The sequence below is a fragment of the Neophocaena asiaeorientalis genome, unplaced genomic scaffold, assembly GCF_003031525.2.
Source record: "Neophocaena asiaeorientalis asiaeorientalis breed wild unplaced genomic scaffold, Neophocaena_asiaeorientalis_V1.1 scaffold280, whole genome shotgun sequence".
Taxonomy (NCBI): domain Eukaryota; kingdom Metazoa; phylum Chordata; class Mammalia; order Artiodactyla; family Phocoenidae; genus Neophocaena; species Neophocaena asiaeorientalis.
In genome coordinates, this window is record NW_020185321.1 from 8,380,137 (window position 1) to 8,394,479 (window position 14,343).

The window sequence follows — 14,343 nt, forward strand, 5'->3', positions numbered from 1 at the left end:
TTTTTTTTTTTTTTTTGGTTTGTTTTTTGTTTTGTTTTTTTTTTGGCCACACCACACGGCTTGTGGGATCTTAGTTCCCCAACCAGGGATTGAAATCAGGCCCAGGGCAGTGAGAGTGTGGAGTCCTAACTACTGGACTGCCAGGGGATTCCTGAGGTCATCTTTGTTTTTGAAAGATAATTTTGCTGGGTAAGTAATTATAGGTTGATATTTTTTTTTCATTCAGTACACTGTTTTGTACTGCATTGTTTCTGATGCAGAATCTGCTGTCATCTTTACCTTTGTTTCTCTTATGTAATGTGTCTCTTTGGCTGCTTTTAAGATTTTTCTCTTTATCACTGGATAAAGCAATTTGATAATGATGGACCTTAGTTCAGTTTTCTTCATGCTTCTTGTCTTGAGATTTGTTGGTCTACTTGGATCCATGGGTTTATAGTTTTCATCAAATTTGGAAAAATTTTGGCCATTATCTCTTCAAATATTGTTTTCTGTCACCAGATTCCTCTTTCAGGGATTCCAGTTACATGTATATTAGGCTTCTCAAACTTGTCATAAAGCTCACTAACTCTCTGTTCTTTTATTTTTTTCCTTTTTCAGTCTTTTCCTCTGCATTTCATTTTGTATAGTTTTATAGCTATGTTTTTAAGTTCACTAATCTTTTCTCCTGCAATGTCTAATCTGCCATGAATTCCCTCTAGAGCATTTTTCACTTCAGAAATTGTAGCATTATTTCTAGACATTAAATCTGGGTCTTTTAAAATATCTTCCATGTTTACTTAACATGCTCAATACCCATAGCTTCTGCACATATTGGATATAATTATAACTCTTTTAATGTCCATGTTTACAAGTTCTTATATTGGTGTCAGTTTGGGGTTAATTTCAATTGATTGATCTTTCTCCTGTTATGGGTCATATTTTCCTGCTTCTTCATGTGCCTGCTTATAGTTGATTGGATTCTGGACATTTTGACGTTTGCCTTATTGGATGTTGAATATATTTGTATTTGTGTAGATATTTTTGAGCTTTGTTCTGGGATGCTCAAAAATAGTAACTTAAATAACCATTTAAGTTACTTGGAAACAGTTGATCCTTCATTGCTTGATTTGCAATATCTTGAACCATTTTTTTTTTCATTCATTTTGTCTAGTTTTTCTGTTGTTTTAGGAGGAGGGTTAAATCCAGTTTCTGTTAGTTTATCTTCTCCAAAAGTGGAAGTTGAGGATGAGCAGCTTGATAGGATAGCACATGCTTCTATAACCACTGATTTCCACCTCCCAGAAAAAGGAAGCAAGAAGCCGGAAATCTATTACTATCTGTTATGGGGCCTAATATTGAAAGGATGACCACCTAAATACCACATTATTCTTGGAAAATTTTTGCAAATCTGCATTTTAAGCAATGCAACCCTTTAGGGAGTGCTGTGACTTTCAGAAGTGGCATACAGTGTCTTGAACTCAGTATTCAGAGGCAGGGTGGCAGTAGGAAGGTCTTGGTGGGAGCAGAGTGAATCTATAAATCTGTGGCAGGCTCAAAGATCAGGAAGATCTATCATCTATCTATCATCTATCAGGAAGGTGCTATCTCAGGCAAATATTAAACATTGACAACTTTGGTTTCAGGCTGTGTTGATTCTTTCAAATGTGGGGCACTGAATTCAGCCATATGCTAAAGTACCTAATATAACTAGTGTTATATATGTGTGTCATGTTCAGCACCTTGTGAAGTTATCTCATAAATAATTGGATCTTGCATATTTACCAAATGCCTTGAGGTCCACCGCCCTAATTTCTTTGTTTTTATAGGTGAAAAGAAAATGTAAAGGCATTGAAAAAAGAACAGGCCTGCTGGTTAATATACAGATTTCATTACCTTTAAATTCGTTGAACTGAGCAGATCTCACTCTCGGTGTATGCCTTTTTTAGGATATGAATTTGGACTTTAGTAATTGAGTGGGCTTTGAAACATAGCTTTCTGTCTCATTTTTGTTTCATGATGACTCTACATGGAATGTCCTGCTTCTGAGTAATGTGTCCTGCTTTATCAGGCATTAAGCAGTTGGCCTGAAAAGGTAATACCTGAACCAAAGACATTCAGTCCAATAAAAACAAAACAGATGTGAGTATACGCAATGTCAGTGATTAACTTTACTTTCACACTTCCTTGTAGTTTTTCAAAAGCATCAATCTCTAGGTACATACTGAAAGCAGATACTTGACCTAACTTAGTTTTCAACCAACAGCAAGCAGATGCTGGCCTGGCAAAAAGACAATATCTAGCAAAAGAGAAAAATTGATTTTTTAAAATATGGTTAATACAATACTTTTAACACTGGTTAATTCCACTCCTGGCTTTTAATCAAAGTGCAGTATTAAAAGCCACACCTGTAATGAACCAAGCATACTATGAGTCACTTTAAATATATGATATTTAGCTTTGCCATTTTCTTTGCAATGTAGGTAATATAGCCCTTGTTTTAACATAGGAGAAAATTGTGATGGGATCTGGAGCCTGGGAGAGAACCTGTATGTAAAGTACTGCAGGACACCTCTTTGGGAGATTTTTGATGCTCCTTTTTAAAGTTCTGACTCAGGCATTTCCTAAGAATGTAATTTATTTTATATGACATTTATCTAGATGATATACAGCTTGTAATGTCTGGCTGTTTTTCCCTTTGCTCCAGGAGCATGTACTATCTAATTAAGTTGATATGAGTTGAGAATACAACATTTTTCTCCAGCACACAACTCCTTAAAGGCTTCTCTAGACCTTTGATATCTTGTATATGCCAGTTAAGAATTTAATATTAAGTCAATTTTTTTTTTTTTTTTTTTGCGGTACGGGGGCCTCTCACGGTTGTGGCCTCTCCCGTTGGGGAGCACAGGCTCTGGATGCACAGGCCCAGCGGCCATGGTCCCCGGGCCCAGCCGCTCCGTGGCACGTGGGATCCTCCCGGGCCAGGACACGAACCCGCGTCCCCTGCATCAGCAGGCGGACTCCCAACCACTGCGCCACCAGGGAAGCCCTAAGTCAATATTTAAAGTTATAAAGAAAACTTCGAAAACTGCATCCATAATCCTATCATCCTGATGCAGAATTGTGTTTATTTTTCATAGAGACTTGTAATCTTTTTAATGATCTTTTCTTAATTTAGTTGTTCATTTTATATGTACTTTGAATGTTTCCTTTGTGTTGTTTTGTGTTTATTTCTGAAGTTCCTTTTTTGTTTTCCTGTTTTATTTATTTATTTATTTAGGCTGTGCCGGGTCTTGGTTGCGGCATGAGGGATCTTTAGTTGTGGCATGCAGACTGTTTTTTTCTTAAAGATTTATTTATTATTTATTTTTGGCTGCGTCAGGTCTTAGTTGCGGCATACGGGATCTTCCGTTGTGGTGCACAGGCTCTTCATGGTGGTGCGTGGGCTTCTCTCTAGTTGTGGCATGCAGGTTTTCTCTCTCTAGTTGTGGCGCATGAGCTCCAGGATGCATGGGCTCTGTAGTTTGTGGCACACGGGCTCTAGTTGAGGCGTGCGAGCTCAGTAGTTGTGGCATGCAGGCTCAGTTGCCCCGCGGCATGTGGGATCTTAGTTCCCTGACCAGGGATCGAACCTGCGTCCCCTGCGTTGTAAGGCAGATTCTTTACCAGTGGACCACCAGGGAAGTCCCATGAGGACTTCTTAGTTGTGGCATGTGGACTTCTTAGTTGCAGCATGTGGATTCTTAGTTGTGGCATGTGGGCTTCTTAGTCGCGGCATGCATGCGGGATCTAGCTCCCTGACCAGGAATTGAACCCGGACCCCCTGCATTGGGAGTACTGAGTCTTACCACTGGACCACAAGGGAAGTCCCTGAAGTTCCTTTTTGTTAAGATACTCCCAGTCCTTTACAGATAGCATTTACTCAATTTTTGTCTCATCTCTTCTTTTTTCTGCAAATAAGGAAATCAGGGGCCATCTTAAAGAAGTGGTTTACGTGAGGTTGCTCAGAAAGTGAGGTGGTTAAGGTTTGGGATTTTTTAATTCATACTACTGCAGTAAAATCATCCTAACTGCAGAAGCCACTTGAACTGTGGAAGGCTTAATTGCTGGGTGTTGAATTTGGTTCAATCTTATAAGTTTTTTTGGAAATTTTTGTAGACATAGGCCATTAGGACATTGCAAGCAGCTAGTGAGTCTAGAGAAAATTGGATTTAGTGTTTAAATTTTTTAAAAATCAAGATGCTTATAAGGCATTCATTGGTATCATTCATGTGTGAGATATATATATATAGAGAGAGAGAGAGAAAGAGAGAGAGAGAGAGAGAAAATGATATAATATTTCTCATTGTTTAGAAAACAATCTGAGGTGAGCTTAAATGTATTTGCCAGCATGGACTCAGGTCCCTCACCTGGAAAATTAGAAATGAAGCATTCATTATATTTCAGATTCATTCTGTTCCTAGAATTCTTTGACTCTTTCATTCTTTGGAATTAATTTAGTCAACTGGCTTGTTTTTTTTTTTAAGCTGGCTTATTTTTCTAACTGGAAGAGTAATTTGCACACTTATTGAAATGTAAAATTTTCATTATTCTTTTTTATGTTGCTTTTCTGTTTTTAAACTTTGGCCTGCACTTAAATATACTTCTATAGAAGCGAAAGTTATTTTTTAAAACCTATGTCAAAAACTAGAGTGTGGGCTTCCCTGGTGGCGCAGTGGTTGAGAGTCCGCCTGCCAATTCAGGGGACACGGGAAATGTATTTGCCAGCATGGACTCAGGTCCCTCACCTGGAAAATTAGAAATGAAGCATTCATTATATTTCAGATTCATTCTGTTCCTAGAATTCTTTGACTCTTTCATTCTTTGGAATTAATTTAGTCAACTGGCTTGTTTTTTTTTTTAAGCTGGCTTATTTTTCTAACTGGAAGAGTAATTTGCACACTTATTGAAATGTAAAATTTTCATTATTCTTTTTTATGTTGCTTTTCTGTTTTTAAACTTTGGCCTGCACTTAAATATACTTCTATAGAAGCGAAAGTTATTTTTTAAAACCTATGTCAAAAACTAGAGTGTGGGCTTCCCTGGTGGCGCAGTGGTTGAGAGTCCGCCTGCCAATTCAGGGGACACGGGTTCGTGCCCCAGTCCGGGAAGATCCCACATGCTGTGGAGCGGCTAGGCCTGTGAGCCATGGCCGCTGAGCCTGCACGTCTGGAGCCTGTGCTCCGCAACGGAAGAGGCCTCAACAGTGAGAGGCCCGCGTACCACAAAAAAAAAAAAAAAAAAGTAGAGTGTAATTATGTGACTTACACTTTCATGTGTGTGGCAAATTGGGAGAAATTTGCGTAAGTGAGAAAGTGAGTCTATGAAAGAATTGCTTTATTTCTTTGAGGCAAGTTAAGACAGGCTTTGCTTTTGGACTGGAATATTACTTTGTTATCGAACTCACTTTTATAAAAATGCTGCACCAAATATTTTTAAATAGCTTTATTGAGATATAATTTATCATTTAAAGTGTACAATTCAGTGGTTTTTAGTATATTTGTGCAGAGAGTGTGCAGCCGTCACCACAATCAATTTTACAACATTTTCATTGCTCAAAAAAGAAACCCCATGCTCATTAGCAGTTACTCTCTATTTCCCCCAAGTTCCTTCCCACACTGTCCCCAGACCTAGGTAACCACTTATCTAGCTCTTGTTTCTATAGATTTACCTAATCTAGACATGATATTTAAAGTATTAATACTTAATCCTTTTTTAATGGTTAATAGTCCGTTGTATGCATACCACATTTTATTTATCCATTCATCAATTGATAGACATTTCGGTTATTTCCACTTTGTGACTATTATGAGTAATGTTTCTATGAACATTTCGTTACAACTTTTTGTGTGGACGTATGTTTTCGTATCTCTTGGATATATATCTAGGAGTGGAATTGCTGGGTCATATGGTAACAAATGTTCAACTTTTTGAGGAACTACCAGACTGTTTTTCAAAGCAGCAACACCATTTTACGTTCCCACTAGCAGTGTATGAGGATTCCAGTTTCTCTGCATCCTCACCAACACCTGTTATTATCAGTGTACTGAGTATTGATCTAAAAATGGTATATCTGGGACTTCCCCAGTGGCACAGTGGATAAGACTCCACGTTCCCAATGCAGGGGGCCTGGGTTCGATCCCTGGTCAGAGAACTAGATCCCACATGCATGCCTCAACTAAGAGTTCGCGTGCCGCAACTAAGAGTTCGCATGCTGCAACTAAGGAGCCCATATGCCACAACTAAGGAGCCCTAGAGCCGCAACTAAGGAGCCTGCCTGCCACAACTAAGACCCAGTGCAACCAAATAAATATTAAATAAATAAATAAATAAAATGCTCTATCTGTGCAATCTGGTTGAATCATATTGACCTATTTTTCAACTAGTCTCTTAAGATACCAACAACACTAAGACAAATATAAAGTCAGTATATGAGAGAACAAATAGCTTTCCTTTATAAAGGTAATAATACTCAGTCAGAAAGTATATTGGAAGAAAAGATTTCATCCATGTAATAACATAATTTTTTTTAATCTAGGAATAAACTTTAAAGAAATGCATAGAAACCATATAAACAAAACTTGAAAAAAACCCCACATAAGTATACATATAGCTGATTTGTTGTACAGCAGAAACTAGCACAATGTTGTAAAGCAATTATAATCCAATAAAGATGTTTAAAAAACCAAAAAAAACAATTGAGTGCCATAAATAAAACCTGAATAATGGGTTAGGGAGAGGGAACATAGAAAAAGTAAACTCCCTATAGATCAATCTGTAAAGAGCACAGTTCCCCCCCAAAATTCTAATAGGATCTTTTAGAAACTGGCAATTTCATCTGGAAAAATAAATGCTCAAGAGTAAATGGGGGGACTTCCCTGGTGGTACAGTGGTTAAAGAGTCCGCCTACCAATGCAGGGGACTCGGGTTCAATCCCTGGTCCGGGAAGATCCCACATGTTGCGGAGCAACTAAGCAATCTGTCACAACTACTGAACTTGCGCTGTACAGCCCGCGACCCACAACTACTGAGCCTGCATGCCACAACTACTGAAGCCCGCACGCCTAGAGCCCGTGATCCACAACAAGAGAAGCCACCGCAATGAGAAGCCCGCACACCACAACGAAGAGTAGCCCCCGCTCGCTGCAACTAGTGAAAGCCTGCACAGCAACGAAGACCCAATGCAGCCAAAAATAAATAAATAAAATTTTAAAAAAGAATAAATGGGAAAATTCTGAAAAAGGAAATGTAAAGACGGAAGACTTTTCCTAATTCTTTATATTGAAAAACATCATAATCACAGATACAGAAGTAATAACCACTGAGAAAAAATATTTGCAACATTTACAAAGGATTGCTTATCTCTAATATAAGATAATTAAGTCAAAAAGAAATAGATAAAGCATCTACTGAAAAAGGTGCAAATAGCTTATTCATAAATGACCAAAAAAGCTCAAGGATCGCTAATAAAGAAACAAAGATTTTAAAATAAGACATCAGTTTTCATCTATCAGATTAGAAAATAGTTAAAATTTAATCATTACCTGTAAGGGTTAGGAAAAACACACTTGGTTGAGTGTATATGTCATAACCTTTTTGGAGTTACTATCATTCCAAATTTTGAAATAATTGTCAAAATTTTAAATGGGCACACTTTGAGCCAATCATTTCTATTTCTAGGAAATTATCATGAGAAATTACTCAAGCACAAATATTTCAGTTCAAGAATGTTTACTATATTATTCACTAATAAATAAGGACTGAAGTACTGATACATGCTACAACTTAGATGAACTTGAAAACACTCTAAGCAAAAAAAATCTAGACATAAAAGACCACCTATTGTGTGATTCCATTTATATGAAATGTCCAGAAAAGGCAAATCTGTAGAGACTGAAAATAATCAGTGGTTGCCTAGGTCTGACAATGGAAGGAGAGGTTGAGGGGAAATGGGGAGTGACTGCTAATTAGAAGGGTTTTTTTTGAGGAGGGGTTATGAAAATGTTCTAAAATTGATTATGGTGGTAGTTGCACAGCTCTGTGAATATACTAACGACCACTGAACTGTACACTTCAAATGGGTAAATTGAATGCTGTGTGAATTGTATCTCAATAAAGCTGTTATTAAAAATGAGTAGATTATATGTAGCATTTTTAAAAAAAATGTGAAACATTACCCCCTCAGGTAAAGCTTTTCAGAAGAGGTGGCATTTGTCCTGGGTCTTGTAAGATACACAGAATTTCAAGATTCACCTTGAAAGGTGGCAGGAAGGTGTTTGTAACATAACAAATCACCTCAAAGCCTAGCGGCTTTAAAAAAACCCACCCTTTTACTTTACAGTCTTTTTATACTTCTGTGAGTTGATTGGCTCTGCTGGTCTCACTTGAGGTCTCTCATGCAGTAGCAGTTGGATGGCATCCGGGTCTAGAGTCACGTGGAGGCTCACCTGGGATGCTAGCATAGTAGGTTCTCTTTCTCTTTCTGTGTAGTCTCAGGGCTTCTACTCTCAGAGGCAGCTGAACTTCTTACATGGTGACTTAGGGCTCCCAAAAGCAAAAGATGCCAGATGTTTATAAGGTGGAAGCCTAGAACTGGCACAGCACCACTCTGTGGCTTTTTCTTAGTTAATATAGTGATAGAGCCAGTCCAACCATCCGCACCATCCATCTCCAGAACTTTCTCATCTTCCCAACTGAAACTCTTTACCCATTAATTTTACCCTATAAAGTTATTCTTTACTCAATAAAGCCTCATTCTCCTCTCTCCCCCAGCAAATGGCAACCACCATTCTACCTTGTTTCTGTGAATTTTACTACTCTAGGTACCTTACTGAAGTAGAATCATACACTATTTGTCCTTTAGTAACTGACTTGTTTCACTTACCATAGTGTCTTCAAGGTTCATTCATGTTGTAGCATGTGTCAAAATTTGCTCCCTCTTTTTTTTTCTATTTTATATATACTAGTGTGTATCTGTGAATCCCAAACTCCTAATGTATTCCTCACCCATCCTTTCCCCTTTGGTAACCATAAGATTGTTTTCTTTTTTTTTTTGGCTTCGTTGGGTGTTCATTGCCACGCGCGCTTTCCTTAGTTGTGGCAAGCGGGGGCTGCTCATCGTTGCCGTGTGGGGGCTTCTCATTTTGGTGGCTTCTCGTTGCAGAACATGGGCTCCAGGCATGCGGGCTTCAGTAGTTGTGGCGCACAGGCTTGGTTGCTCTGCGGCATGTGGCATCCTCCCGGACCAGGGGTCGAACCCGTGTCCCCTGCATTGGCAGGTGGATTCTTAACCACTGCGCCACCAGGAAAGCCCCGTAAGATTGTTTTCTATGTCTGTGAGTCTGTCTCTGTTTTGTAAATAAATTCATTTGTGTCATTTTTTTAGATTCCATAAATAAGTGATATCATATATTTGTCTTTCTCTGTCTGACTTCACTTAGTGTGATAACCTCTACGTCCATCTATGTTGCTGCAAATGACATTATTTCATTCTTTTTTATGGCTGAGTAATATTCCTTTGTATATACATATACCACATCTTCTTTATCCATTCTTCTGTTGATGGACACATAGGTTGCTTCCATATCTTGGCTGTTGTGAATAGTGCTGCAGTGAGCACTGGGGTGCATACATCTTTTTGAATTAGAGTTTTCATCTTTTCTAGATATATGCCCAAGAGTGGGATTGCTAGATCATATGATGATGCTATTTTTAGCTTTTTGAGGAACCTCCATACTGTTTTCCATAGTGGCTGCACCAATTTACATTCCTACCAACAGTGTAGGAGGGTTCCCCTTTCTCCACACCCTCTCCAACATTTATTGTTTGTAGACTTTTTGATGATGGCCATTTTGACTAGTGTGAGGTGATACCTCATTGTAGTTTTGATTTGCACTTCCCTTATAATTAGCAATGCTGAGCATCTTTTCGTGTGCCTGTTGGCCAACAGTATGTCTTCTTTGGAGAAACATCTGTTTAGGTCTTCTTCCCCCTTTTTTTTTTTTTTTTTTTCGGTACGTGGGCCTCTCACTGCTGTGGCCCCTCCCGTTGCGGAGCACAGGCTCCGGACGCGCAGGCCCAACAGCCATGGCTCACGGGCTCAGCAGCTCTGCGGCATGTGAGATCCTCCCAGACCGGGCCACGAACCCATGTCCCCTGCATCGGCAGGCGGACTCTCAACCACTGTGCCACCAGGGAAGCCCCCCACTTTTTTTTAATATATAAATTTATTTATTTATTTACTTTTGGCTGTGTTGGGTCTTCATTGCTGCGTGCAGGCTTTCTCTAGTTGCAGCGAGTGGAGCCTACTTTTTGTGGTGCACAGGCTTCTCATTGGGGTGGCTTCTCTTGTTGTGGAGTGTGGACTCTAGGCGCGTGGGCTTCAGTAGGTGTGGCACGCGGGCTCAGTAGTTGTGGCCCATGGGGTCTAGAGAGCAGGCTCAGTAGTTGTGGCTCATGGGCTTAGTTGCTCTGCAGCATGTGGGATCTTCCCAGACCAGGGCTCAAACCTGTGTCCCCTGCATTGGCAGGCGGATTCTTAACACTGCCACCAGGGAAGTCCCTTCTGCCCATTTTTTTATTGGGTTATTTGTTTTTTTGATATTGAGTTGTATGAGCTGTTTATATACAACTTCCTTTTTAAGACTAAATAATACTTCTTTTGTATGTACAGTCATCCCTTGGTGTCCACAGTAGATTGGTTCTAGAGCCTCCCAGGGATACCAAAATCTGGTTATGCTCAAATCCCTTAAATAAAATGGTGTAGTATTTGCATGTAACCTATGCATATTCTTCCATATCCTTTAAATCATCTATAGATTACCTATAATACCTAATACATTGTAAATGCTATGCAAATAGTTGCCAGTGCATGGCAAATTCTAGTTTTAGTTTTTTATGAACTTTCTGGAATTTTTTTTTCAAATATTTTTGATCCGAGGTTGATTGAATCCACAGATTCAGAACCTATAGATATGGAAGGCCAACTGTATATACCATGTTTTGTTTATCCATTCATCTGTTGTTGGACACTTGGGTTGCTTCTACCTTTTGGCTGTTGTGAATAGTGCTGCTGTGAACATGGGTGTACAAATATCTGTTGGAGTCTCTGCTTTTAGTTCTCTGGAAGTATACCCAGGAGTAGAATTGCTGGATAATATGGTAATTATATGTTTTATTTTTTGAGGTTGCTGCATCATTGTACATTCCCACCATCAATGCACAAGGGTTCCAGTTTCTCCACATCCTTGCCAGCACTTGTTATTGTCTGTGAATGTTTGTGTGTGTTTTACAAAACCTTATGGGTTTGAAGTGGTATCTCATTGATTTGCATTTTCCTAATGATTAGTGGTGTTGAACCTCTTTTCATGTGCTTATTGGCTATTTGTATATCTTCTTTGGAGAAATATCCTTTGCTCATTTATTTATTTTCGTCGTTGTAGAGTTGTAGGAATTCTTTACATATTTTGAGTGTTATTCCCTTATCAGATGTATCATTTGCAAATATTTCCTCCAATAGGTTGTCTTTTCACTGTGCTGATAGTGTCCTTTTACACACAAAAGTTTTTAATTTTGTTGTAGACCAATGTATTATTTTTTTCTTATATGTGCTTTTGGTGTCACATCCAAGAAATTGTTGCCAAACCCAATGTCGTGAAGCTTTCTCCCTGTGTTTTCCCCCAAGAGTTTTGTAGTTTTAGCTCTTGCATTTAGGTCTGTGATCCATTTTGATTTCATTTTTATTTATTATATAAGATAAAGGTTCAACTTTATTCTTTTGTATATGGTTATGTTTGGATATTTTATAGTGAATTTTTGTTCGTTTATATAGGTTTATAATGGTATTATGATTATGTTAAGGAATTTTTATCTAGTGTTATAGGGATTTGCTCAGAATGACATGGTGGAGGAGGATAAGTGAGTGAATCCACAGGTGAAACGGGATTTTGTAATATGTTTGAAAATTTCCAAAATAAAAAGTTAAAAGAGGAGTTGGGGACTTCCCTGGCGGCACAGTGGATAAGCTTCCGCCTGCTAATGCAGGGGACACAAGTTCGATCCCTGGTCCAGGAGATGCCGCAGAGCAACTAAGCCTATGCTCCACAACTACTGAGCCTACACACTCTAGAGCCCGCGTGCCATAACTACTGAGCCCGTGCTCTGCAACAAGAGAAGCCACCACAAGCAGAAGCCCATACACCACAACGAAGAGAAGTCCCTGCTCACCGCAACTAGAGAAAGCCCGCGCAGCAACTGAAGACCCAACGCAGCCAAAAATAAATAAAATGATAAAAAAAAAAAGAGTTGGTAGACCAGGAGAATGGTGTTTAGAAACCCAGACACAAAATTTCTGTAAATAGTCAGTGGATAACTTTGTTCGATGGTATAGCGAGGTCAACCAGAGTAAAGACAAAACATGCCATTGATTTCAGCAGCTGCTTCCATGACATTAGATACAGCAGTTTTAGAGGTGTTTGGACTAAAACCTGATAGCAAAATTTTGAGAAATGCTTGGAAGATAGGAACATGGAGAAAGCAATGTGGGTTCACTCTTGATAGGAAGAAAAGCTATTTCTATTAAGTCTAAAAGATTATAAGTCTATGAATTAAAAAATACAAAAGAAAAGTATGAAGTCAAAATTCAAAGGCCCTGTCCCTTTTACTTCCATTTCTTCCTGCTCACCCCCTTGTTTCAGTCTGTAGTTTACTCTTGAGACTTGTGGCTACAGAATGAATGGCACCCTGGGCAGGAGAGAGGTTTTTGAGAGGGAGACTCAAACATGCCTTTGCCTGAGAAGAGCTAGTGGAAGGAAAGAAAAAATGAAGATAGAACTGGGGAGGACTAGTGGAATAATGCCCAGAGAAGATAAAAGAAAGGAGGGACTCAGTGGCCAAGTTGGAGAAAAGAACAGAGGCACTCATCTCTTTGAGTCAACAGGAAAGGAAATGACCTCACTTTTCTCTCTGAAGTAGTAGACTGAGTTCCCTGCTGAGAGTGATTGAAGTTTGGACAGGGTTGATGGCATCTCTTGGTGTAACCAGTAACCACAAGAATGAGTAAAAGAATGGCAGCGTTGAGGACCCAGCTCAGGCCCAGCTATGTTCGAAATGACTTTTTCATTGAGGAATGCCATCGTACAGGGGGACTTGCCATCTCGTTGATTTCCAGGGATGACTCAGTTCACTGGCTGGTTGACTAAGGGAGATGTTTCTTCCTTGTCCTCTCTGTGTGTAAGTTTACTAAACTAGGCATTTACACTTAAAAGCAATCAAGTAGGATTGCTCTTTAGTCCAGAGTACTTTAGTAGCTATGCTTGTTTTCTGTGAGCCTCTTAAGCAGGCTCTCCGGTGAAGGAGAAATTTGACAAAATGATTAAATAGAGACCTCCTCTGATCATATTGTGGTGATGAAACCACTTTCACTTCCTCTTTTGAAGAAACAGGTAACAGAAAACTTACCCCTGGCCATTAATCATGTTGCAGTGACAATCAAAAAAAAAGAAAGAAAGAAAAAGAAATCCAGACACAGAGTTTCTATAAATAGGCAGTGGATAGCTTTGTTATAACTTTTTTTGCACTGACAATCTAAAATGTGGTCAGGGTAGATTCTGTTTGCTATATTTTGAATGTAAACATCATCAAGAATTAAATGGTTTTATACATTTAAAGTTTGGTATCTGTGAACCTCATGTAATATTTTGTAGAAATAGGAGTGGGAGTTATGTTACCTACTTCAGAGAATAGAATTGTCTAAATAAATATCTCAAGTTTAGTCCTTGTCAAATATTTCTCTGTAAGTATGAAATTGTTTTTCCTCAAGATTTTATGTAGTAGAAATTGTTTACTGGTCATATGTAGAGGATTTTAAAAGTGAGCTTTACTTTTCCTTTTTATATTTTTTAGGAGACCCATGTACAGTATCGTCTCAGTTGGAGTTAGAAGAAGCCTTTAGGCTTTATGAGCTAAACAAGGATTCTGAACTCTTGATTCATGGTAAAGGAGTAGTCATTTCCTACTCTTCTAGAACTATACTTCTTTAAAAACATAACCCTGTATCCTTAACCATTTAAAAACATGGTCCTGATGTCATTTTCTTAATCTGTATCCCTCATTTCTATGTAATTGTCCTTGTTCAGTAGTAGCTCAAATGCTAGAGAAGACAAAATCCATCAGCTTCTTATAATCTTAGGAAATTTCTTATTTGTGTATACCTTCTTGGGTATTAAACTGTGATCATCTCAGTGTTTTACAGCAAAGTTTTAGCATAGAATTTAAGAATTGAGAGCCCAGTAGAACCTAAGTCATCCCCTTGCAGTTTTGTAATGTATG

General features: G+C 38.7%; 1 protein-coding gene across 4 annotated transcripts in view; it reads left to right on the forward strand.

Annotated features, from left to right (window-relative positions):
- PRKCI (protein kinase C iota) overlaps positions 1 to 14,343 on the forward strand; it is a 78,762-nt gene that overhangs the window by 24,532 nt on the left and 39,887 nt on the right. For all 4 annotated transcript variants that reach the window (XM_024734067.1, XM_024734064.1, XM_024734065.1 and 1 more), the window contains one exon: positions 13,918 to 14,007. In XM_024734067.1, the coding sequence (XP_024589835.1) occupies positions 13,918 to 14,007 (90 nt within the window). The remainder of the gene's footprint in view (positions 1 to 13,917; positions 14,008 to 14,343) is intronic.